The 23,908-nt window shown below is 41.4% G+C and overlaps 1 protein-coding gene across 6 annotated transcripts in view; it reads right to left on the bottom strand.

Annotated features, from left to right (window-relative positions):
- Nucleotides 1–1,434: 1,434 nt before the first annotated feature.
- Nucleotides 1,435–23,908, bottom strand: part of LOC125901833 (5'-AMP-activated protein kinase subunit gamma-2-like) — a 36,335-nt gene continuing 13,861 nt past the window's right edge. For 3 of the 6 annotated variants that reach the window (XM_049597778.1, XM_049597780.1, XM_049597781.1), the window contains 13 exons: nucleotides 18,380–18,606; nucleotides 14,216–14,267; nucleotides 12,365–12,471; nucleotides 10,600–10,681; nucleotides 9,540–9,598; nucleotides 9,408–9,453; nucleotides 9,242–9,296; nucleotides 9,000–9,126; nucleotides 8,092–8,257; nucleotides 7,965–8,002; nucleotides 7,700–7,846; nucleotides 7,527–7,620; nucleotides 1,435–2,970 (listed from right to left, as the gene is read on the bottom strand). In XM_049597778.1, coding sequence (XP_049453735.1) covers nucleotides 2,939–2,970; nucleotides 7,527–7,620; nucleotides 7,700–7,846; nucleotides 7,965–8,002; nucleotides 8,092–8,257; nucleotides 9,000–9,126; nucleotides 9,242–9,296; nucleotides 9,408–9,453; nucleotides 9,540–9,598; nucleotides 10,600–10,681; nucleotides 12,365–12,471; nucleotides 14,216–14,267; nucleotides 18,380–18,606 — 1,232 coding nt within the window. In that variant the 3' untranslated portion in view covers nucleotides 1,435–2,938. Of the gene's footprint in view, nucleotides 2,971–7,436; nucleotides 7,621–7,699; nucleotides 7,847–7,964; nucleotides 8,003–8,091; nucleotides 8,258–8,999; nucleotides 9,127–9,241; nucleotides 9,297–9,407; nucleotides 9,454–9,539; nucleotides 9,599–10,599; nucleotides 10,682–12,364; nucleotides 12,472–14,215; nucleotides 14,268–14,607; nucleotides 14,907–18,379; nucleotides 18,607–21,254; nucleotides 21,485–23,908 lie in introns of those variants that run through there. The other 3 variants (XM_049597783.1, XR_007451036.1, XM_049597782.1) reach the window with 3 other exon arrangements.

Genomic DNA, 23,908 nt, shown 5'->3' with positions numbered 1-23,908 from the left:
GGGTAGAATGGAGCTTAAGATGGGTTGGTGGTTTGGTGCAGCGTCTGCAGAGATGCGGGCTCTGCGCCAGAGCATCGTGGTGAAGAGGAAGCTGAGCCTGAAGGTCCATCTACATACAAACCCTCACCTATGGTCATGAGCTCTGGGTAGTGACCGAAAGAACGAGATCGCGGGATACATGCAGCCTAAATGAGTGTCCTCCGTGGGGTGGGTGGGCTCAGCCTTAGCAATAGGGTGAGGAGATCAAACATGAGGAGGGAGCTCGGAGTAGAGCCGCTGCTCCTTTGCGTTGAAAGGGGTCAGTTGAGGTGGTTCGGATATCTGATCAGGATCCTCCTGGGTGCCTCCCGTTAGAGGTGTTTTGGGCACGTCCCACTGGTAGGAGGCCCCGGGGCAGACCCAGAACACACTGGAGGGATTACATACAGTATCTCATCTGGCCTGGGAACACCTTGGGGTCCTCCAGGAGGAGCTGGAAAGTGTCACTGGGGAGAGGGACGACTTTGCTCAGCCTGCTGCCCCTGTGACCCAGCACTGGATAAGTGGATGAAAATAAATGGATGGATGGATGGACTGGGCAAAATAATAAAAGTACTTCAACTTAGGTTACGCTTAAAACATGCCATATTTATTCTTATGCTCTCCCTGAGACAATCCCGACGACAACCACAACCAGGTCAAATCCGACCTATGTTGTCTAATTACTCACATAATAAAAGCTTCATCTTTTTTCCATTTTATTTGTATTTGGACAAGAACATATCATAAAGTGCACAAAATACTTAAGATATTTTACATAAACCCCTTTCCAGGTTTTATATACATGTACATATGGACAGAAAAGGGAAAAGTGGCTGTGGGCCACAACAAGGTCTTCAGGAAATCTTTCCGTCCTCCATCTACACTTCCGAAAGTATATACAATCATGTTAACTCTACCTCATCTATATTCACCCACATATCCACGTGTCCTTCCATCTCAACCTGTCTTTAGTTTTGTGTTTTAAAGCGTCATCTTATCAGCCATATTAGCAGAAATATTCATTCAGGCTGATGCTATTATTTCCTTTTAAAGCTTTTATCTGCCCACACTGATGACATGCCAATATAACTGTGCATCCCGATTGAAAATAATTGTATGTATTAAAGAGGCTGGATCAGGATTAGATTAGATTGACGTCTAAATTATGAATATTTTTGCAGATTAGCTGAAGCGCACATTAGCCCGGTTCACACATTATGTAAGTAGATAATTTATGAAGTTAAACATGTCTGTCTAAAGAGCTGCAAATTATTGCCTGGACAAAAAAAAAAGTCATAAAATGATAAAAAAAAATGGCCATCAGATTTTTTTTTTTTTTAAAGCCAACATCTCCAAATATCTTGTGTTGCTCTGATTGAGAGAGTAAAAATGAATTAACCAGCAAGCAGAAGAGTCAAGAAAGATGTTTAAAAGTCATTAATAAATGGTTGAAATATCAAGCGTCATCACATCAAAGACACATCAAATAATAAAAACACATCTTTGGACCAGTTAAAACAAACTGAAGTCACTGCTGTAAAGTACATTCAGTGTCCATTTATTTTTCTGCAGCCAGAAAAATAGAAAAAGTAAAACAAAGGACATTCATACTGCTGAAGTGTAGTTTCTCATGCTTGCACATTTACAGTACATGTTGATCTGATACAAAGTCTCTTTGAACCGGACATATTGCCACAATATATTTACAAAAATAACATTAAAACTGCAGTATCTTTAAACATGTTGACACATTCATAAAAATAAAGCTTTATGTGACACGTTTCCCGAAAACAATCTTATTTACAGTCATAGATGGAGATGAGTCCTGTCGAGCTACAGCTGAGACAGCCCAGTTGATTTGCATGTTCACGGATTATCCTAAGCCTCAAAACATCTGAAAGTGAATGTAGAAAAAAGATTCGGTCTTGTAATACCGTAACAAAAATGCATCTTTAACTCACAATGACTACCGAGTACTCAATCATAGCTCTTGGCTGACAGAATCCTTGTTGTTGTACAAGTGTACTTGCCTCTGACCACTGTGCGTCTTTGTGCCAAAATGATTGTGATTTTATTTGTGATAATCTTTTTAGAATTAGATTTAATCAGCAGAAACTCTTGACACTTCTGACATGGGTTAAAATCACAGAAAATGTAACCAAATAAAGAAAAATATTTTTGAATGTCAAGTAGAAGATTGATTTGCCATCTAATTATTACACAGTTATCTTAACTGTTTAAAAAATGTCAAAAAATTGCACTCATTTGACAATAAAAAGTCGAGGGACTCAAATACTGTCAGTTTTAAGTTGTGTGGGCAGGGTGAACAAAAGGCACAAATAAAGTTTAGGCATCAATCCCTCCATATTGGCACTGGGGAACGTTTTTTAACGACAACAGTCATAAAATGGCCACATTATAGGTGTAGTTTTGCTACTAAACAATAAGTTGCATCTGTGAATGTTCACCTTTCTACACCAAATACAAGTATTCCCGGCGGTGATGACATCCAGTATCGACTACATAATGCGAATAAAAATCAACTGATGACAGCAGCATGATCGTAACAACACAACCCGAAACCCTCATTCATCAGAACCATTCTCGACTTCCCCACCTCTCCCCGGCAGGTGATCATTATGCGTGTGTATAAATACAGTATACTCTGTGTGTGTGCATCTGATCAGTGTTCAAAACAAACAAAAAATAAAACACTCAGAAAATCAATCCTCAGTGCAGGAACTCCACTTCATTCAGCTGTCTAGCTCTTTGGTTTCCAAGCCTCTATAGTGCATCAGTTGCAGGCGTCTCTGGGACCTTCAGACTGGCTCTGCTGCTCAGCCTCGCGCTCCCTACCTCAACATTCAAACTTATTTACTCCCACCACGTCTCAACTCCAGCTGATGCTTCCTCCCTCTCAGTCAGCCAGGTTCTCCTCCTTACAGGCATCTGTGGAGAAGGAGAAGGAGTTAGGAAACAATCGGGACAAGATGCATGAATAAAATAACCGTGTCGTAGACAGGATTGGTTGTTTTGACCTTTTCATCCATGTTCAACATTAATATTTGTGCATAACGTCGGAGATATACTCGCTTTATAACCACGCACTCACACAGACAGCCTGCTTTTGTTGTTCACATGCTTGCCCTTGCACGATGCGCATTACTGGAGCAGGTCATGATGACTGCCTTGTGTATCCTGCGAGTGCTGGTTGTGCACATCCTCAGAAATTAACGCGACACATCTGCATGATGCAATACGCACATGAACGGAAGGGGAAGTTCGAGAATAACAGTCATCATTGTCACAATGTGCTCGATTTAGGGAAATGGTTCCAGATTTGTCCTTAGTCATTATTTCAAGCTCCACATAGTTAAATACATTCAGCGTCATACTTGTGTTTGGCCATCTTGGTACTTAGGTACTTTGCTGTCTCTGTCAAATAGCTGTCCATTAGTCACTCAATCTATGGCAGGAAATGGCTCTTCAAAATAAAAGCGCTGTGCTGGAATTTCACTGTACTTTAAATAGAAGTGTGTTTTTTGCAAAACTGACAAGTTTGCGAGTCAGTTGCGGTCTATTCAGAATCCACCCGCGACCCACTTTTGTACCGCGATCCATCAGTTGGGAACCAGTGATTTAGGGGACTTGCATATTATCTGCAAGGAGATTACTATGCTGTTAATTCTGAGATCACGGCAGATACAGCAACAGTGGCGCCATTGTGGATGGTATGTTACATCCCCTGATCATCAACATCATGACAGTGGTGATTGTTTCTCACTGCCCCTACCGTTCATGTGCATATTGCAGACGCGACTGTGACGTCACCCACTGGTTTGTGGACCACCGTTTTGAAGCGTTGAGTTCAGCATTTCGGCTGTCGCCATCTTGTTCTTTTTGGAGCCAGAGGTGACCATATTTGAACAAGAGGGTGGAGCTGTGACGGAGCAAGGGTTGGATCTGCTTAACAGACTGTAGAGATGCCTTGCAAACAGCCTGTCACTCAAGTGGCCTTAAATATACAGGCGCTCCTTTTCTCTACTTAACTCATTGTATGTCGTGCATAGTAGATGCCACCAGAGGTCAGTCTCCAGTCTCTACTGGTGCAACAGGTAGCTGGTGGTGGTGGTGGGGATAACGTTACTGGACTGTAAACTGTCGGCCCCCACCAGTAGACCGAGAGATTGTGGGGAAAATACCGCCATATATTGTATACCCCGGTGAATTTTCATTAAAGGGAAATTTCGGTTTATTTCAACCTGTATCCTATCGTCCTAAATTTGTTTCAAGTGACTAGTGACATAAAAATAATAGTTAGCATGTTAGCCATTAGCCGAGATACAGCCGGGGCATATAGTAGCGTCAGACCTGTTAAAACGTAAGTGAACGGGCAACCTTCAAGTGCAAAGTTAGTCCACTAAACAAGCTGAGAGATCGCAGTTTGTTCTCGCGATATTTCGGCCGCGCTTTGGAAGCCAGAGCTAGATGGTAAACAAAAATGGCAGCACACCGGTAAGGTAAGACAACACGTTTACATGTCGTTTTCTATATGTTCTCTGACATTTATCCTAATGATAAGAGGCGGTCTTTGTGGAAAAAAAAGCTTGTTTAGTGGACTAACTTTGCACTTGAAGGTTGCCCGTTCACTTACGTTTTAACAGGTCTGATGCTACTATGCGCCCCGGCTGTATCTAGGCTAACGGCTAACATGCTAACTATTATTTCTATGTCACTAGTCACTTGAAACAAATTTAGGACGATAGGAGACAGGTTGAAATAAACCGAAAATTCCCTTTAAGGTATGACAGCATGAACAATTTGACACTGCCCGAGAGTATTAGTTACAGAGACCAAAAGCATTTTTTGAACCAGACTGTAAACATGTTTATTTCTGCTGTTAAGTTGGGCATTTTAACATGAGCGTAGCCTATGGTTTCTGTTTTGGAGCCGGCCTAAAGCAGCCATTTGATGAACTGCACTTCCCGCGTTGGCTTCATTTTTAGCCTCAAAGGTTGCTGCTTGTGCAAATCCAGAAGGTCTATATAATCTCAGTTCTCTTGTGTGCCCTCTAGTGGATTCCTCCAGTAACACACTCAGTACATAGACAAGTGTGTGAACAATTCTGTTTACGATGCAGCCGGCCGTCTACATGAATACAGGGTTAAAAATAGAGTATATCTTCTACCTAACACTACCTCACCACTTTTTGGCAAACCTGCTTGTTCCAAGATATTTCTCAGCAAAAAGAGCCCCTCACACCATTTAGGCTTTAAAAACCAGACTAAATCTCTAGCTGGACAAACTTTCATACGTTCTGCCAAAACATTTTCATGAATCAATATTTCTAGTAAATTTTAATGACTTTATTTTGCAAAACTTCCCACTTTAATGAGGATACAACCAGCAGCATAAAGTCAATAAAAGCAGGAGTAGGCTAAATTCTGCCCGCTTAACATAGATATGTCCGTCTAAAGTCAGCTTCCTGTTTTCAAAAACAAGATTTATCATTCTTTTTGAAGCTTGGAAAGACGGCCCCCATCGGACTCTGTTTAGACCCAGTGAGTAATTACAGCAGACTGGTCAGTTTCTGAGGTTGTGTTACACACAAATAGGAAGGATATAAACATTTCTATAAAGCCTGGGCTGAAAACAGTGGACCTATCCTTTAAAGTGGAGAGTTAAACGCCTGTGTGTCATGTTTCCTCCACAACACTTCAGTGATCTGACGGCGTTACAGCCTGAGCACACGGCAACGTCCAACACTGAAAGCGCCAAAATTATGCAGGCATCTGTTATTTGCTTTCAAGCGTATAAATACAAGACATGTTCACATCAAAGTGGAGTTCGCTACTGGCAAAATGCAATCACATCTACTAAAAGCCAAACGTAAATGAGCAGAATTTGTAATAAGTAAAGCAGCTTCTGCCTTAGTTTACATTCACAACCAACGTGTGTGATTCAACCCACTGTGGAAAACTTTGGTGCAGTTTTGAATTTGGTTTGTTTTTGTTTCATAAAGCCCAGTTATAATGGTTTTAAATGTAGAAACAATGGATCTGGCCCTGTTGTTTGCTGTAATTGTCTTCTTGTAGTTCACAGACTCAAATCAGGGTTCCCACTCTTTCCTAGAGACACTTTTCCAGGACATTTTCAGTGAAGATCTAGTTAGTATGAGACAGGGATCACGCCATACACTAATATATTTCTTTCTATGGAAGTCTCATTGATAAGACGTGCAGTGAAAGGCTATAACTTATCTATTAAATCATCTCTTGCGTGCATGAATAATGCAAATACATCCGCAAATGTAAAGCACTTCACTTTATTAGTACTGCTGCAGAGCCGATTCAAAATGTGCCTGTTCGGAACAGGCCGATTGATTGGCCTCCTGTAATGCTGATTGCAGCTCGCTCATCTAAACGCTCGACACTGACACTAACATTAATCAGAGTTTCGGATGCTTAAGCTCTGAGGTCATTTTACCTGTATGTGACATGACTTAGAGGTGTGTTCACAGCGTTCCCTCAACTTAATCGTGAGCAGCCAATTCAAAATTTTCTCGTCCATAAAATAGCATTGAACGTTAACACGATCCTCAACATATCTTAGCCCATTTCAGATGGCAGTGTTATCCGTTTTGGGGAGCGCTGATAGATAGCCTTATAATTCATTCTCAGCTAAAGCAAAATAGGAGAATGCTGAAAATATTTTCGAGGAAAACACCAGATCTTTTCTCACTTTCCACGTGTTTCCATGAATGGATAATTGGTCAGCTGCTATCCAGGTTCTCTAGCATGCATGGTAACCCTGTCTGATATTTAAGTTAGGAATACATGAAGGTATAGTTTAATATGAGAATCTCCTGGTCTTGATTCAACACATTTCCCTCATTTTGACACCAAGTTCGGTTCAGTTTTATCCTCAGTTCAGGGTGTTGAGTTTGACTTTCATCCTCACATCCATAAAGCATCAAAGTGTGTTTGAATCTCATTCTCATTCCCAACAAAGTGCACCACTTCTCTCTCAATTAGGGTATCTGGTGCAAACTCCAATATGGCCGACAGATGAGTACGTGTATAGATAAATGAACTATATTTTACAATAATCCACTCTCAAAATGCTGCTTGAGAACATCCTCTTAACCAACTTGAAGAATACTTGCTTTGTAATGAAAAACAACTTTCCTACAGGTAGATATCGACTATATTTAAACGCACTGCTGAGAGAAGATATGAATTTTGTTTTTGCCCTGACAGAAGATGACAGCCTCTTCATTCTATCCCCAAAAATCCACACCACACAGCTGCACACAGCAGCATCCAGCAGGACAACCAGGACATCAGGCACCATGTCTCCTTGCAGACAGCTACAGGCGACAACCAGCCAGGGGCCAAACAGGTGCATTTCCCTACCTGGGACAAGGTTAGAGGGCGGGGTGGGGGAGAGAGCTCAGGGTCCAGGACAGAGGGGGAGTTGGGGCTAGCGATTCTGAGCATCTATACCTGCAGGGCTGAGCACCAGGGCCTGGAGGATGTCTGAGAGGGAGACGATGCCCTCGATGCTGGAGCGCTCGTCCACCACCACCAACCGATGCACCTGGTGGAAAACACACATTACAAATTAATTTCTGGGTATCTAAAAGAAAGCGTATGTCTCAGTGTTTTCAATATCTCACTTCAGCTTTGACTATTCTGTCCACAATGGTCTCCATTGTTTCCATTTTATGGCACTTCATGACTCCTTCGAAGTACTGGGAGCGATGTTTCAGAGCCTGCGTCACCGTGATGTCCAGGTTGTTGTACGTCTTCTCAGCAGCCAAGTTCTACACAAACATGAAAATGCATTGTAGGAAGTGAGACAGTAAATCACAGACTAGCTCAGCGACTATTATGTGGTATTTTGTCTCTTTAAAAAGAGAAACTGTAGAAAAGTCAACTTACAATCACGTCAAACTTGGAGTAAATATCCACAACTTTGCCTTTAACAGGACATAAAGAACTCCAGTCGGTAATTTAATTTAACATTAATATTATTAAACTGTGTCAACACTGAAGTTTGTGATCTTACCCGACTCGTCCACCACAGGCAGGGCGGACACTCGTCTCTCCACAAAAATGTTGAGAGCTTTGATGATGGGCGTGTTCGGGTGGATGAAAGCGATGTCGTGGTACGAGCCAATGCCCAGCTCGCCGAGAGTCTGCTTCATGAAAGCCGGCTTTGGCATTTCACACATCTGGAGAGCACAAATATACACACAATGAGTGTTGAGTGAAAAGTAAATCTTAGCTGTGCTCTTTTAATAGCCAGACTCCATTGACAAAAAGAGCAATTTTACCCCCCTGAGCACAGGAGCTGCTGGTCCACTGCTGCCTTAATCAGATAGTTTGCTTGTGTAGTTGTGTGACTTTGGTGTCTTAAAGGGTTAGTTCAGATTCACCAATGTCACAATATAACACAGACAAACTACCGATTGATGCAGAGGTAGATCAGCAGCTCCTGTGCTTGGAGAGCTAAAATTACTACTTTTGTCAGTGGAGTCTGGCTTTAAAGAGAGCATGGATAATATTCACTTTTAGTTCAGTTACCTGTCAGAAAGGACTTCCTGTTTGGAAAGTACTGAGCTTATGACTGGATAAATGAGACTTGGACTATACTGCACGAGTTGTGTGAGAAGTTGCAAAGTGGTAGTTTTGCTGTTGTCAAATGTGGTGCGAGAAAACAAAGCTTTCTTCACGGATTCAACGTAACACGAGGTGATTAATTGATATATAAGTGGTCGTCTGAGGGTGAAGTATTCCTTTAAGGGCACATTTTATAAATGTCCACACTGACCACTAGAGGGCAGCAGACAAATGAAAGTGGGGACAAGAGGACAAAGTTCCCAGCTCAAGTAATAATAACAACCCATCACATAAATTAAATTGCACAAGCTAACTAACTCACAGACAGACTGGCAGTGACTGTGTTGGACTCACAAAAAGCTGGAGGAACTTGAGGATCCTCTTGTGTGTGAGAATATAAAGTGCATTCCCCGTGACGGGGTCGATGACAGGCAGGCGGTGAATTTTGTTTTTGATGAGGGTGTACACTGCATCAAAAAGGCTGCAACACAAAAAAACCCCACAATGACCAGTTACAAGGAGCGCACATCAGTTCACACACATAGGAAAATATGTAAAAACACAAAGATTCATTATTCATAGTCAGACAACCGTACCTTGCATCAGGTGATATGTTGACCAGAGGTTTGAATGTTGCTTGAAGGTAAACCTCTGTAGCAAGAAGTAAAATATTAAAGTGTTTTTTATTCTGCTTATAAAACAGTAATAAAAGCCTACATTATGCATGCTACAGAAACATAACAGTATAATCATGGTGCTAACCTCTCCACGTCTCAAGCTTATGTTCCTCCAATTCATATATTTGCACCTGAAACACAAGAAATAAACAGAGTAAACAGAGAGATCCTCAACGGACCAAATCTAATGCAAATATTATCTGTCGAGTGGACCTACCATCGGTGACTTATAGTATCTGTGTAGTATGATGATGAAATCTGTGATTGTCAGCATTCCTGCAATGAAAACGAACAATGAAACAAACTGGATCTACAAACATTGAGCACTGTGCCTGCAGGCATTGTGGGATTGGATAGAAGAGACAGCGCTTACAAAGGCGTGGTCCAAACAACACATCAATGACTGCCCCCCCTCCCCTCGCTTTATCCTCATGCTGACTTGGCATTCATTATTCATCACAGGCTGACTTGCAATAAACTCTACGCAGGAAAAAAATACAGCACAACAAAGCCGATTCACTGCTGGTTTGGCTTTTGACACTCCCTTACTAACAGAGGGTATTTTAGAGTCCGCTGTGATTTTTTTTATTATTAAATATTATTTTCAGCCTCTCAGAGCTCTGGTCAATAGAGAGGAGTCACTGTTGTTTTTAATAGTTTACAAAAGCTCAAATGACTTCTGCTCAATACAGCATTGTACCTATTTAGAAATAACCTGCAGCATTAATACACAGCGTCTATTCTGTGTTCATTTAGCAATAGTGCACCAGCACAGCAGGAGAAATCACGCTGTTTTTCTAAAAATGTGGACTCAAAATACGTAGCCTGCACCCGGAAGTGTCATAAAAATATGCAAGAGTCTAATCTATAGAGTTAGTAAGAAGAATACAGGCATCTAAATATTGTTTGTCCTGCAAAATTTACATTTAAATGCTAAACTGTCTGGTCTTTGGAGGTGGTATTTGTCTGAAAGCTTAGCCTTTAAATCTGCAATGTACATAATGTGTATTTCTTACTTTAACCAACCTCCTTTAACTTTTTTAAACTTCAAACTCAATGTTAAACATGCTCAATTTAAACCTGAACAGCCACAAATATCAGAAATAAAACTAAAAAAACTGTAAACTAGGAAAACTGTGTCAAATGTGGCAGTTCAATATCCATGATTCTTTAAATACTATTATAGAAAACTATCTAAAATATATATTTTAGTATGTGATAACAGCAGCACAAAAGGGCCATAAAGTTAGTTGTGTGACAGGTTTTGCTGTTCTTACCCACAAAGCTTTGCTTCTCTGTGTCCCATAGTGGAGCAGCCCGCACACCGTTGGCTACCAAGGCAAAGAACGCTTTCTTCACCTGTCAAGCAACAGTCGAGATCACAAAAACCAATTAGATTATGCACGTTATCTTTTATGGAGCTGAAACACGTGGTTTGTGTATTTGTACCGCACTGTCACGGTACAGGAGTCAAGGTACAGGCAACACAGTCTGGTACATGCAGCCTCTCGCAGAATACACAGTATATAAATTGATGGACGTGATGCAGAACCAAGGTTCGTTAATGCCAGTTCTGCCCAGAAACTTTGGGCAACCTTGAGTGAAACACACTATGGCGAGCGTAAATGAAACTACAGAGCTGGAATACCGGTCTGCAGGTTCCCTGTCAGCTGCAACCAGGTCACAACGAAGTGCGCTGGGATTTGAAGCCAATTTTTGTAGTGGCTAAACAGCTGTACTGCGATTTCCAGGGTCCATCACATGATGCTGTTGGTTCCAAAAAGAGTATTTCCCATAGACTTACACTGGAAAAGAGACATCTATAAATCAGCAGAGTGTCACAGCTCCCGCAAAATGACTTCTTCCACTATCAAGCTTTAATCCATTCAGTCTGATTACATTTGGAAAGTCTAAAAGAGCTCCTCTATCCTCGTTCAAGTTATCGGAGTACTGCTGCTTGGCCAGTGGAAGTTGGTCACTCAGCCACGCTCGGTGGCCCCAAGCCTCTAATGCGCCTGCTCTATGGACCCAAATTTGACTTTCTATTCCATATATTTTGGTATTTTCAGTTCCATAGCATGAGAGATGCTTTTCAGTTTCATAGCCTGTTGTGACATGTTGCCTTTTGGGAAAGTGTTTGTTCACTGTAATGAAAACAATTCACCAAAGTTGCCTGTAGGTAAAATGCTACCTCAGTCCCCAGGAAGAGGACTGTGTCTGTCTCTGACACTCGCACAGCTGTCTGTCAAAAATACATGAAAAGAAATGCATCCTTATGATTTTTTCCCCCTGCTGTAATAAAGTGTGACTGCTAAACCTGGGTATAAACTCAACTGTGACTTCTGTGTACCATTACACCCCAACTTCTTCTATTAGTCTGCAACAACTCTGATAATTGATGAATCAATTCAGTAGGCAAATCAAGCAAAAATGGCCAATATTTACTGATCTTTGCTTCTTAAATGTTAAGATTTGCTGCTTTTGTGTGTTTGAAAGGATTTTAACTTTAAATATCTTCAGGTTTTGAATTGTTGGTCGGACAAAACAAGACGTTTCAAGATGCCACCTTGGACCATTTCATTGACATTTTACAGACTGAACAATTTAGGGACAAAAACAATTGACATATTAATCTCTAATCAAAAATAATCTTTGGTCTGTCTGATGACCTTTCTTTGTTTCCATGACATTCTTAGGACTAAGCTGTGATGTATTTTGTAAACTCTTGATTACTTTGCGCTGGTTTTAATATTTCCACTTCTGTCAGATAAGGACTCTTAGCTCTAACCTTTACTGGATTTAGTGGTTGAAGATCAACACATCAAAGAGGTCAGGCCTCCCCAGGATTACTGTTTAACAGCTTTATGACAATTTCATCAACCATTTCACAGAGACTGCTCTGAGGCAAATACACCGGCCAATTTTACTGAATATTAACTTCAGCTGAATGTCTCCCTTGGTTCTCAAGAGGAGCAATCTCAACCACATCACGTAAAGGTCTGTCTGCAGGCAAGAGACACTTCACTTTGTCATAATACTAACTTGGAGTGCTGTGTCGAACACAACCAGTTTGGAGCTCGTGGGGATGATGTCGTAGCACTTGTGGGATTTCATGAAGCGCATGTAAATATCACTCTCAGGTTCAGCAGCTGTGAGAACAAAAAAGGGAGGGAAAATACTTTTAGAGGAAGGAGAAATCTCACAGGGAATATATAATGAGAGCCTGGAAACACAACACACTCTGAGAGCCTAAACAACCATTACGGGTCTGGACCACTTACAGCCACTTTACTGCTCCATCTTACCGATAATTAAGATCTGCTTTTGGCACCAACCAGACAGAAACAGCGGAAAAACACAGATAACAATGTACTTTAAGTAATTCACTGATGATGCAGATTGAAGATTACAGTATTGTGAAACAAAATAAGATTAGCGACAAAATAAAATGAACATTTAGGTATCTGCCATAAAGTAAATATACAATATTTGCTTGTGTGTATATTACTGTAAATTTAAAGAAATAAATCCTGTACAGTCAACCAAGCAATTTAAAGACATATTTACTGTACAATAATTTATGTAATAATTCAACTACTGCAATATTGATTTAAGTATCCCATATGATGTACATAATGTACATATTTCTAATTTTCCTATTTACATATAAATTGTTTGTACACAGTAGCATAATAAACATATTTTATAAGTCTAAAAATTTCACATACTAGTTTTATATGTTGTCGCATAATGCACATACGTCTATATTTTTACATACTTGGTTTAATGCACATATTTTTATATTTTTACAGTTCATATACTGAAAATAATGCACATTTTTATTTATTTTATAGAATTTACTTGGCATAATGGACATATTTTTTTCATACCTGACACACATAATAAACAATGATGCGTTTAATCTTTTTTTTTTTTACATGCTTTAAATTCTTACCATATTTTATCTTTTCAAATACTTTACGTACTTGTTTTATACATTGTAGCAAAGTGCACACACTTTTATATTTTTACATACTTTACATACTTAGTATAATGCACATATTTTTTTATATTTTTACATAATTTATATTTTTAAAATAATACATATTTACTTTCTTCTACACACTTAACTTAGCATAATGTACTTTTTTAAAAATATATTTTAACATACCTCACATAATAAACATACTTTTTATATGTTTTACATTCTTAGCATAATACACATATTTTATCATTTCAAATACTTTACATACTAATGTTTAATGCTCACATACTTCCTATTTCTTCTTTCTTATATTTCTAAATGCTATATATCAGAGTAACTGTACAGTATCACAATTTCCCCATTGGAATCAACAAAATATGTCTGATTTCTGAGAAATCTCTGGGGTCTGGGTACTAGCCATGGCCATTTGTTATTGTATTTCTTGGATGTTTTACAGACTGAATGATTATTCAACCAAAAATATTTAAAATAATTATTTTTACTCGTCAGTTTCAGCCTCAAATGCTGCAGGAAGATAACTCTTATTTACAATAATAATGCAAATAATCTATAGCATTCCACAGGTTTGTGTCTTTATGAATTAAGACTGCTGTGTAAAATTCCCGTTAAAAAAAATATTAATTTAGATCTGTTATGATGACAGCAGCCTGTGGAGGAAACTCCTTCAATTCGTGGCACAATTCATAGCTGATGAATCACTGAATCTGTGAGGTAAGGACTGAGCAGACGCTGCACACGGCTCTGACATCTGTATCATCGTCTCTTTTGGCTCCAAACAGCTGGAATACCTCTGATACCCTGATGTCACCTTTACATTCCAGCACTGACTGCATTGAAGGTAGTAAAATAGAGCAGTGGGTCAGCAGAAAACGCAGTGGGACACTTACCATCATCATCTAGTTCAAGTTTCTCCAGCATGCCTTCGAATAAACCGTAGACCTGTGAGAGGAGAAGAGGCAGAAGTGTGCGGTGAAGATCGCAGCAAATCCTCACAACACGCGGCAGCGCAGGACAAAACTTTGCTGTGGATTGTGAGTGAGCAGCTGGGTGAAGCGACTTTCCCCCCGCGGCCCCAGCAGACTGATCACACCGAGCGCGGTGCGCAAAACACCCAAACATCAACAACAAGACGTAGCGCGCCGCCGGCGTTTCACCGCTTCATAAATCTCCTCCGGCTCCGCTAAATATACTCAGCTAACGTGACATGAACCTTGTGCCGCGGAGCTTCAACTTCAGTTGCACATTATTATTAGACTACAACACACCCCTTGAAACTCACAGTGGAACAGTCCTGATCCATTTGCTGCAGTAGGGGGGGACCAATGTCTACGCGCCGCTCCACCAGCCGCTCCACCAGCCGTGTGAGGATTAATCCCACCACAATAAATCAGCTGAGCCCTTTGTGACTGTTATAATCTGCCAAACAACACTCCCCGCAGTAAAAGTCTCTCACTTTGCAGCGTGGAGAGAAACCAGGAAGCTCCACGCGCCGTGGACACACCTCTCCATGCAGAGCAACCTGAACGCTTCGCCATATTAGGAAATCCCTTACGTTGCTTAGCAGCAAGAAGCTGGGGATGCCTTGTCACATCCTCAGAGTTAATTTCTTCTGACAAAACGAGCAACATGGCTGAGCTCCACAAAAGCAACTCTTTGGTGCCTCTGCGGCAGCATGAGAAAATAAATGGCATGTAAATTGAGTTATTTGCATCTTGCACACAAACTAGGAGACTTCCCAGCGTGAAATATGCTGTGTCATGCTGAGAGATTTGCATACTCAAAAAGTGTGCTTGTTGAGACATGATTTCTCTGGGTCCCTCATTTGCAAGTGTATTCACAACAAGCCACTGCAGCAGTGTGAGAAAGGCTGCATACCTGCTCTGCGATGCTACACAGTTCCCCAGAGTTGCCCTGCAATGGTGACACAGCGCTTCTCTCGCCAAAAACCTCCTCCTGCACTTCCATAAATCTTTCCCTGCTGCATCACAGCGGGCACGCAGCCTGCTTCAGTATTACGGCAAACTCCAGGGAGGCAGACGTACACAAACCCATTACATTAATTGCTTTTGCTATTGGATTTAGCAGAAAGTAAACTACAGTATCAGAAGATTATATTTTTGAGCCTCTGTTATGAATGATGGCGAGGCTGACAAGCACTGACTCATCACTCTTCAACCACACTCACGAGTCCTTGGTGTTCATATCAACCGTATACAACGTTGGTGATGATATATTGATTTATCCTCTCTGGCTTGAATCCACAATCACTCAGAGCAGACAGGTCGAGGCAGACCCTCAGGTAATTATTCATTAAATGGGCGGCTAGCTGTGGGAAATCTGATATCACATCCTGACTCAGACTGTGGTGAATTCTAAATAAAACCCACAATGAAAAACCCGTGTGACAAAACCCTGAACTACTTCCCAGCTGTTTAACAGACGATCATTCACCCGTTTCCTCAAACGTCCCATTCTGTTTGAGATACTGCTTCAGTGCAGAGACAATATTTATATTCTCACGGCAAATAGAGCAAACACAACCCTGTTGACACACAGCATGCTCCGGCGTCACAGCCTGAATTTAAGGGATTTGCATCATCCATGCTTTCTGTTCACCACTGCCCAAATAAACCCTTATGGCGCTGAGTAAAGCAGCGCATGACTCATGGACAGACTGCTGTGTTGCCACAAATAAAAGATTTGTTTCAACATCATGTGATCCACGCTGTATTTACCACTACTTTGAAAAAACATAGCTACAGTATAACTGATATTAAAGTAGGGCAAAGTACAGTATTTGACCTGCATACTGTACCTCTCTTTTATTCAAGCAAAAGCAAAAAATTTCTCACGTATTTTAGGAATTCACATGCATATGCTATTCCTACGCCCCAGGGACACTTGAGTCAATACTTGTTAACTCAGACCACCCTCTCCTAAAGCTATGGATGAGGTGACCTTTACACTAGTCTCGTACCTGTGCTGTGAAATCTCTCTGCTCCATGTGCAACATTTATGTTTGTGCTCTGACTTTCATGACTGGTGAAAGCAGTCACACCTCATTGTATTTGACTGAGTCATACCCACAATAAAGGAATACTTCACCCACGAAGTGATCATTCTTTGTATGTCAGTGACTCACCCTGTGTTGCGCCGTGTTTGTGAAGAAAACATTGTCATGTCTACGATGAATGAAAACTCACGAACTGCAAAAAACACTCAATGAATAACAGTAAAAGGGGGCTGTGCTGCAGCAAAACTATATCAAACATCAGTCTACAAACTCACACAACTCACACAGTATAATCCAAGTCTCATTTATGCAGTCGTATGATCATTACTCATTACTTCCCAAACACAAAGCCCAGTTCAGACAAAAGATTCGCGATGAAACGAAACCATTTTAGAACGTTGCACAGAAAAGTTGCAGCAGTGTGAACTGGCCATCTGAGCTCAACTCGAGCCAGCTGATGGTGTCACCTGCAACTCAGCTGGTCTAATCGCCAGCAGCTGGTTTTAGAACTTACGGCACGTCACCTGTTTCTACAGCCAGTCGGCTTGTAGTGACGTCCGCTGGTCAAGGCAAAATGGCAGCAGACGACGTGTTCACTAAGCCGAGCCCTCTGTTTCCGTCCTCACGTGTGCCGGTGTCGGATGGTGGGTCGCTGCTGCTGCTCCCTGTATATGCTCATGCCCCCTCACACACACATTCTCATTGACCAACTAACTGGCGCTGCTTGCTTATATATATAGTGGTGTATTTGTTATGAATACCGTTTCATCGCTACTACAAATGCAACCGTAGCCAATATCTTACTATCACTATCCTCATTCATATTTTAAGAAGCTACAAATTATATTCAGCCACAAAATAAACTTGAAAAGCTGCAAATCAGAACAGAAGTACAGAGAGTTGTTGCATAGAGATTAGGGATGGGTCACGATTTTTGAATTTCGAATAGTCGTTTTATTTTTGAAAAATCGATTTTTTAATGCGACTATTAATATTCGCCGTCTTATTTCTCCCCCTATATTTGACATGCAATTCAGCTCCTAACCACAAGAGGGCAGTCTAGGATTGCTACAGCGGTGTGAGATGGGCTACCAGCTAGTTTGATGCTCTTCTACAAACAGGAGAAACATGCAGAAACATGCACTCCGTGAGGAATGTCCGCAGTCATTTGGGCTTTCATAGTTGAGCGCACTTCCGCGTTGTAGTTTACTGTAAAACTGTCCGTGAAAAATCCTCGCGATGTGAAAAATACACGCCGAGCAGTCACCGGTGTGTGCGCACAGGGCTTGCGGACGTCCGCTTTGAGTCCACGCGGACCTCCGCGGAGTCTGTTCCGCCCAAGTATGTTCGGGCCTTTAAAGATGAATGGATCTCTGTGTGCGTGGCTCCGGGGGGCGATTATTTGAAAAATTGTCGAATAGTTGCCACGATTTTCGAATAGTGTTTTTGCTTGTGTTGCCAATCCCTAATAGAGATGATACACCGCCTCATCTAGTTGAGTTGGTGAGAACCGGCAGGTTTTTAGAACGTTGCAGAACGGCACATTGCAAGTAGTTGCGTGTTTCAACTCGTCTCATGGTGAATCTTTGGTCTGAACTGGGCATATAATGATTCTGCATACGAGTAGTGCGCCTGGGTGTGTGTTTCAACTCTGCTTGTGCATTTCATTGAGCACTCGTCTGTGCATAAGACTGTTTATGAGGAAGTATTTCAAAAATGCATGTGTTTGGGAAGTACTGATTATACAACTGGATGAATGAGACTTGGATTATACTGCATGAGATGTGTGAGAGTTTGTAAATGTGTGTTTTGATTTAGTTTAAACATGAACCCTTTTCACTTCAATTAATCAAGATTTTCCTCTCATTTTGGATTCTGCAATCACTGTGGAGGCATTCAAGAAAAACAAAGGTCTATTCACAAATTCAACACAGGGTGAGTTCCTGATACACAAATGGTTCAGAAGTAGTGGCTGAACGGTCTTGCAAACAAATTACATGATTTATTTTACTTTAAACATTGTTGCAGCGTGACCTACTTGATGTGAGGTAGAGTAAGATGGCACAGGGCTCGAGGAAGGGATCGGGGGTTTCGCAGAGGGAAGGCTGAGGCGCTGTCCTGTGTCTGGAGGTGTGGAAACCGAGCGGGATCGGAGGCTCTGCTCCAGGCGTTCAGGGCTGGGCCCGCTCGGCTGGGCCTCCTGGGTGAACACAGGCTGGCTGGATGCCTGGGTTGGGGTGGCGGGGGGTGTGGAGAGTCCAGAGGCTGCAGACAGATAAAAGGTTCACAATAGATACCAACAACTTATCTCTTGTTCCTCTCCTTGTCAGTCTATACCTTGTTTTCAGCGACACTGAAACGCTGTGAGGACTGACATCACTGATAGGTTTACTTGGCATCATCTAGGCGCTACGATCATGACCACTGCAGATACCATCAATGCTGTCACACACTATAACAGAGAAGGAATGCATATCTGATCCATCAGGGACTGAGTCCTGGGTACGGAGAAACAACACAGATACTGGAGATAAAGTCTCAGCCCAGTCGCTGACAGACATGGATGCACAACCATCAGAAAGGCAGCTACACAACTAATGCCTACCAGGAGAGTGTGAGAGTGTGAGCGTGCTGTGAAAATGACCTGTAACGACACTCTCTCATATCTACAGACAATAAGAGTTTTAAGTCATGGAGTATACTGTAAAATTTTGCAAAGACTGGTCATCTTGCAGGGTCAATATTTGCAAGACTACATTATTTCCCATCCTGCTCCTGACGGAAATATTACACCAAACTCCCTTTAAGAAATATGACATATTAATAATTCTTTACGTGTTAGCAAAAACATATCACCCTAGAAACATAAAATAAAAGGCGTCATATGTCTACAGTTTTCTTGTCAATTTGGCATCAATTTGATCTATACAGATAAAGCGTATTTGCGTACAAACATACTACCAGCTTCCATTGGCTAGCTGCGGTATTTTAGTGGGAAGGGGAGGTGAACCATTTCAAAATAAGCTTTGGTTGGTGGATCAGATAAACAGTGAATTAAACACAGACTCTTGTTAACTCTAGAACTCCACCAGTTTCTCCTCATTTTCTACAGTGTAAGAGAACTGAGACTTGTTCACGTTCTTGCGCCTCCCTGGAGTCCCCGCAATGGTGCTTCTTAAAGTCAAGGAGGAATCCCTGGAGGGCGGAATTTCAAGGAGGCTACGTCATCGCACCCCGCCAAGGGAATGTTCCGATGTTAAGGATCCCTCAAATTTTACTGAGGACCAAGTCCTTCCTTCAGAGAATTTTCAAGAATGCATGTGTGTATCCTCAATTCTTTGCGCATGATTTGCCGTAATTGAAGGCGGGGCCCTTCGATGACACACACCTGGGCACTCCCTAGCCTGTTCCAATGTGTGTTCAACGAATGCTAGAAACTTTTGCCGCATTCGTTTGGCAATCCAGGTCGGTCATTCCTTGTCGGATTTATATGACCGTATGACACGTCTGATCTGAATGCGTTTCATTGCAGCAGTCCGGAAAACATGGTGGTGCGCCATAAGTTTGTTTTTGTTTGTATGGTTGCTGAGCAACGGAGACCTTGCTGGTTCAAATGACTTTAGGCTACAACGGGCTTGCACAGACTTTTTTTTCCAACACAAATCAACAGTGGAAATAGAAATGCCATTGCAAAGTACTGATGATTTTTACAACACAAACGCTTAATTAAACAGCATATATGAGGACAAATTGAGGACAAATAACTTTGTTCACCATTCACAATGTGCGCAGCCATCTTCGTTGTGACGTCAATTCTACCGACTCGGTCTACCTGGACCTTGCCCGAGTTTGATGACGAGACCTCCGGGTAGAACGGGTGTTCTTTTGTACCTTTCCGGACCGGAAACCGTATCAATCCCGGTTCCGGCTACCAATAGAATGCAGCATCAGTAGGACTTGACTTGGCAGGACTCGTCCTACCAAGGAAGCATCCTTGACTTTGAGAAGCAGTGCCTGTTTACTGTCTACCTGGTTTGCTGCTTCCTGTTTGGCATTGGAGAGAGTGCAGCTACTGGTTGTTAACATTGAACATTACTATTTGCATAAGCCGAGACTAAAAGCAATAATATTAAACATGTTTGATATTGTTGTAATGTCTCAGGACAACTCGGATTAAGTTTTATGATCACCTTTTTTGTAATCAAGTACATAAATGATACACTCTTAAGACGTTTATGAAGATTATATTATGCATTTACTATAACACATCATTTAAATGTTTAAATTGTATTTCATAATGTCTTCAAATGATAAATACATATACAAAATCTAATATGATTTGCAAGTTACATTTTAGAGGCCCTACACAGCCACATGAGCCCACACAGGTGTTTTAACGTTTTTAACTGATTAGACCTGAGCAGAGGTCTCATTAGCCAGAGGTGTAAACACCTGTGTGGACGGCCTTTTATTTCTGTTAATCCATTCACTAGTGCGCCTCCCAATCTTACACTTGTGTTGTCCCTTGCTTTTTATTTTGGTTTCAAATGTTGTAAGAGACACTCTTTTGCTAAGGAAGTGGAGGATTGGATCACAGTGTCGGATCAGTGGCTGAAAGCTTGCCAGTGAGAACTCGTCTCTGTGTTGAACCCCATTAAACTTTCAATGTGACAAACTGACAGCATGTCAAGCATACACAGTGGCAAATATAACTTCAAAATTAAAATGCTTTTTAAAAATCACTGATATACATATCATTTTTAAAAAGAATATAGGAGAAGAAGATATGAGGATGCATTATACATTTTTACACTTAGTTTTGTTTCATATTTTAATGTAAATGTAATTATCTCTTTTTAAAATTGTTTTTTAAGTGCATCAATTAAGTAGTTTAGATTATATTTAATCGCTACCTGAAGGTTATAATTATCCGAGTGGAGTGAACTGACAGCTGTTGACACCTGCATCACTCCGTTTTAATGAAGAATCCCTTGATGGTACTCCATGCTCGCCTCTTCTAAATAAATGCTGTAAAAAGTGATCAATAATGGATCAATATTGGAAAAAGAAACATCATGCAGGTTGTCTTGTTCCTGTTCCTGGCGTCCCTCCACTATAACTAGGTCAATTACAACATAAGCAGCTGCATTAAACTCCAGCGTGGCAGTCAGCTGTCTGTGACGCAGCTCCTCCTGCGCCAGTGTCAGGTTGAAGGTGTCAGTCATATGACAGCCCTCACATGCTCTTTCACATCAGCCATCACGATCTTACGCAGAGTGACATGTGACACTCCGCTGCCCCGCCTCTACCATGCTGGCATATTTCTGAGGCCAGACAAAGAGTGGTATGGGTGATGAGGACCAAATGGTTCACATTTCAAGGCCTCCACCATGAGACTTCCAGTTGGCTTTATCACGCCTCCATATCGAGCGCTACTGTGACATTGAAGCTATGTAAATGTCACATGAGGACTCATCTGCCGGCATGAAAATACAAGAATCAGTTCCAGTAAATCACCTCACCTGACTCAGTCACATGAAACAAACTGAGGTCATTATTAAGTAATTTGAACATATTACTGATAAACAAAGTATTTGGGATCATCATTCAAAGCTTAACAGCTTGTGTATATTTGAACTGAACCAGGAGAGATGTATCGACAGTGTGACCAGTATGACTCATTGACTTTAACAAACTCCCAGTGATAAGCTTTCTCTCCTATCTGAATATAATCCTCAAAAAGATCATTAGACCTTAGGATGCATTTATCATAAATTAAGCCCAGTGTACTGAGTGAACATTTTTCTTTGGTCTGTCAGAGCGCACTCCACACTATCTCTTGACATTTAGTTGGCGTGCACCAGCCCTTTTTGGCGTGCCCTGCTTCCACAGTGTAGCCTTCTTATTTTAGCCACGCTGTTGTGGCACATTCCACAGGAGGAGATAACAGCAGGGCCGGGAGCCCTCTCCTCAGCCGGGTTAAAAGGAGGCTGCCAGACACCGCGCAGGAAACAGGAAATGGATGCCTCGCTGTGAGGAGTCCAGTACATCTAACTTTACAAACATAAAACAACACTTATGCAGTTCTCAATATAGTGAGGCTACCTGAGGACATGACACGTACCGATAAAAGATGCACTTATGCAATGGATACAGCTCCGTCTACTCCGTATCACTTTTCCATATCACTTCATAATGCAACTATTTAAAGTAGAGATGAAGCAATATGTCAACTCAAAGAACCCTTAGCAACTATTTTGATGATTAATTAATTGTAGTTTTTCAAGCAAAAATGCCAAACATTTCCTTATTCTAGCTTCTAAATGAAGTGTTTCACTGCTGAAAAGATGGTCTTTTAAAATAACTGAGCTGTCTATGCAGTAGAAGTACAGCAGCACTTAAAATATTGCTGCTGTATGACCAGACAAAATGAAGAAAAAGGGCTGTGACATTTGCTTTTGCTCAAGAGGCAGAAAACCTGGGGCGTCGGTAGCGTAGTGGATAGTGGCGGCGCCCCATTTACAGAGGTATTGCTTTGCTGCAGCGGCCACAGGTTTGATTCTGGCTCGCAGCCCTTTGCTGCATGTCAGTCCCCACTCTCTCTCTGTCTCCCCATTTCACTTACTGTCGCGACATTAAAGGCAAAACCCTCACAAAAATAATAATAAAAGAAAAAGAGGCAGAAAACCTGCCATACCAGAATGCACCGCACCATACCGGACAAATAAACCCTCCCACTGGTGGGTGACGTAATGCAAGCTTTTCTGTTTTTCCAGAGGAAACAATATGGCGACAAGCTGGTAACAAACAATCTCATATTACAGTTAAATAGTAAGCTGTAATATCTATCTGAAAACACTGAGGTAAGAAATAGGCAACGCAGTTACAGAATCTTGGTTCATATTTGATTAGCAGTGCTTAGTTTTACGGTTTGATCTAAGTATTTTCAGCCTCTGTTTTTTACAATACATGAAACAGTATGGTGCCCACGTCCTGTTCACCAATTCTCATCTTACAGCCAAACAGTGCACTAAAACCTGTTTCTGAAGACACTGTAGGTAAGAAAAAGACAATACACTAACAGCCTAGTTTTACTGGGCAGGCATTCAAAAATGCGGAAGAATAGGTGCCCACTAGCTCAACTGGTAGATTGGTTACCCCATGTACAAAAACCGTGTCCCTGCCTTGGCATCTGCGGGATTAATTCCAACCTACAGCCCTGTGCTGCACGTCCCCCAGTCTCTCTCTTCCTTTCATGCTACAGTTGTCCTATCAAATAAAGGCAAAAAATCCCGCAAAAATATATATATTAAAAAAATGGAAGTACAATCTGTAACGGCCCCAGAGCCAGCGAAAATCCAGAGAAGAGCAGGGAGATCCAGCCGCTGGTAAGATGGAGGGAAGTTTACCACAGATCATTTACACATACTACCCATGTTGTAATGATACAAAGCTGGTTGAAAATCAGCAGAGTATCCCTGTAATTGTTACAATTTACTCTTTCATGTGATCGTAAACTGAATATTTTGGAGTTGTGCATGAGATGTGTGCAGTGATTCAGAGGTGC

Source organism: Epinephelus fuscoguttatus, linkage group LG15 (assembly GCF_011397635.1).
Source record: "Epinephelus fuscoguttatus linkage group LG15, E.fuscoguttatus.final_Chr_v1".
NCBI lineage: Eukaryota > Metazoa > Chordata > Actinopteri > Perciformes > Serranidae > Epinephelus > Epinephelus fuscoguttatus.
The sequence above is the reverse complement of the archived record's forward strand: the minus strand, read 5'-3'. Positions and strand labels throughout refer to the sequence as shown.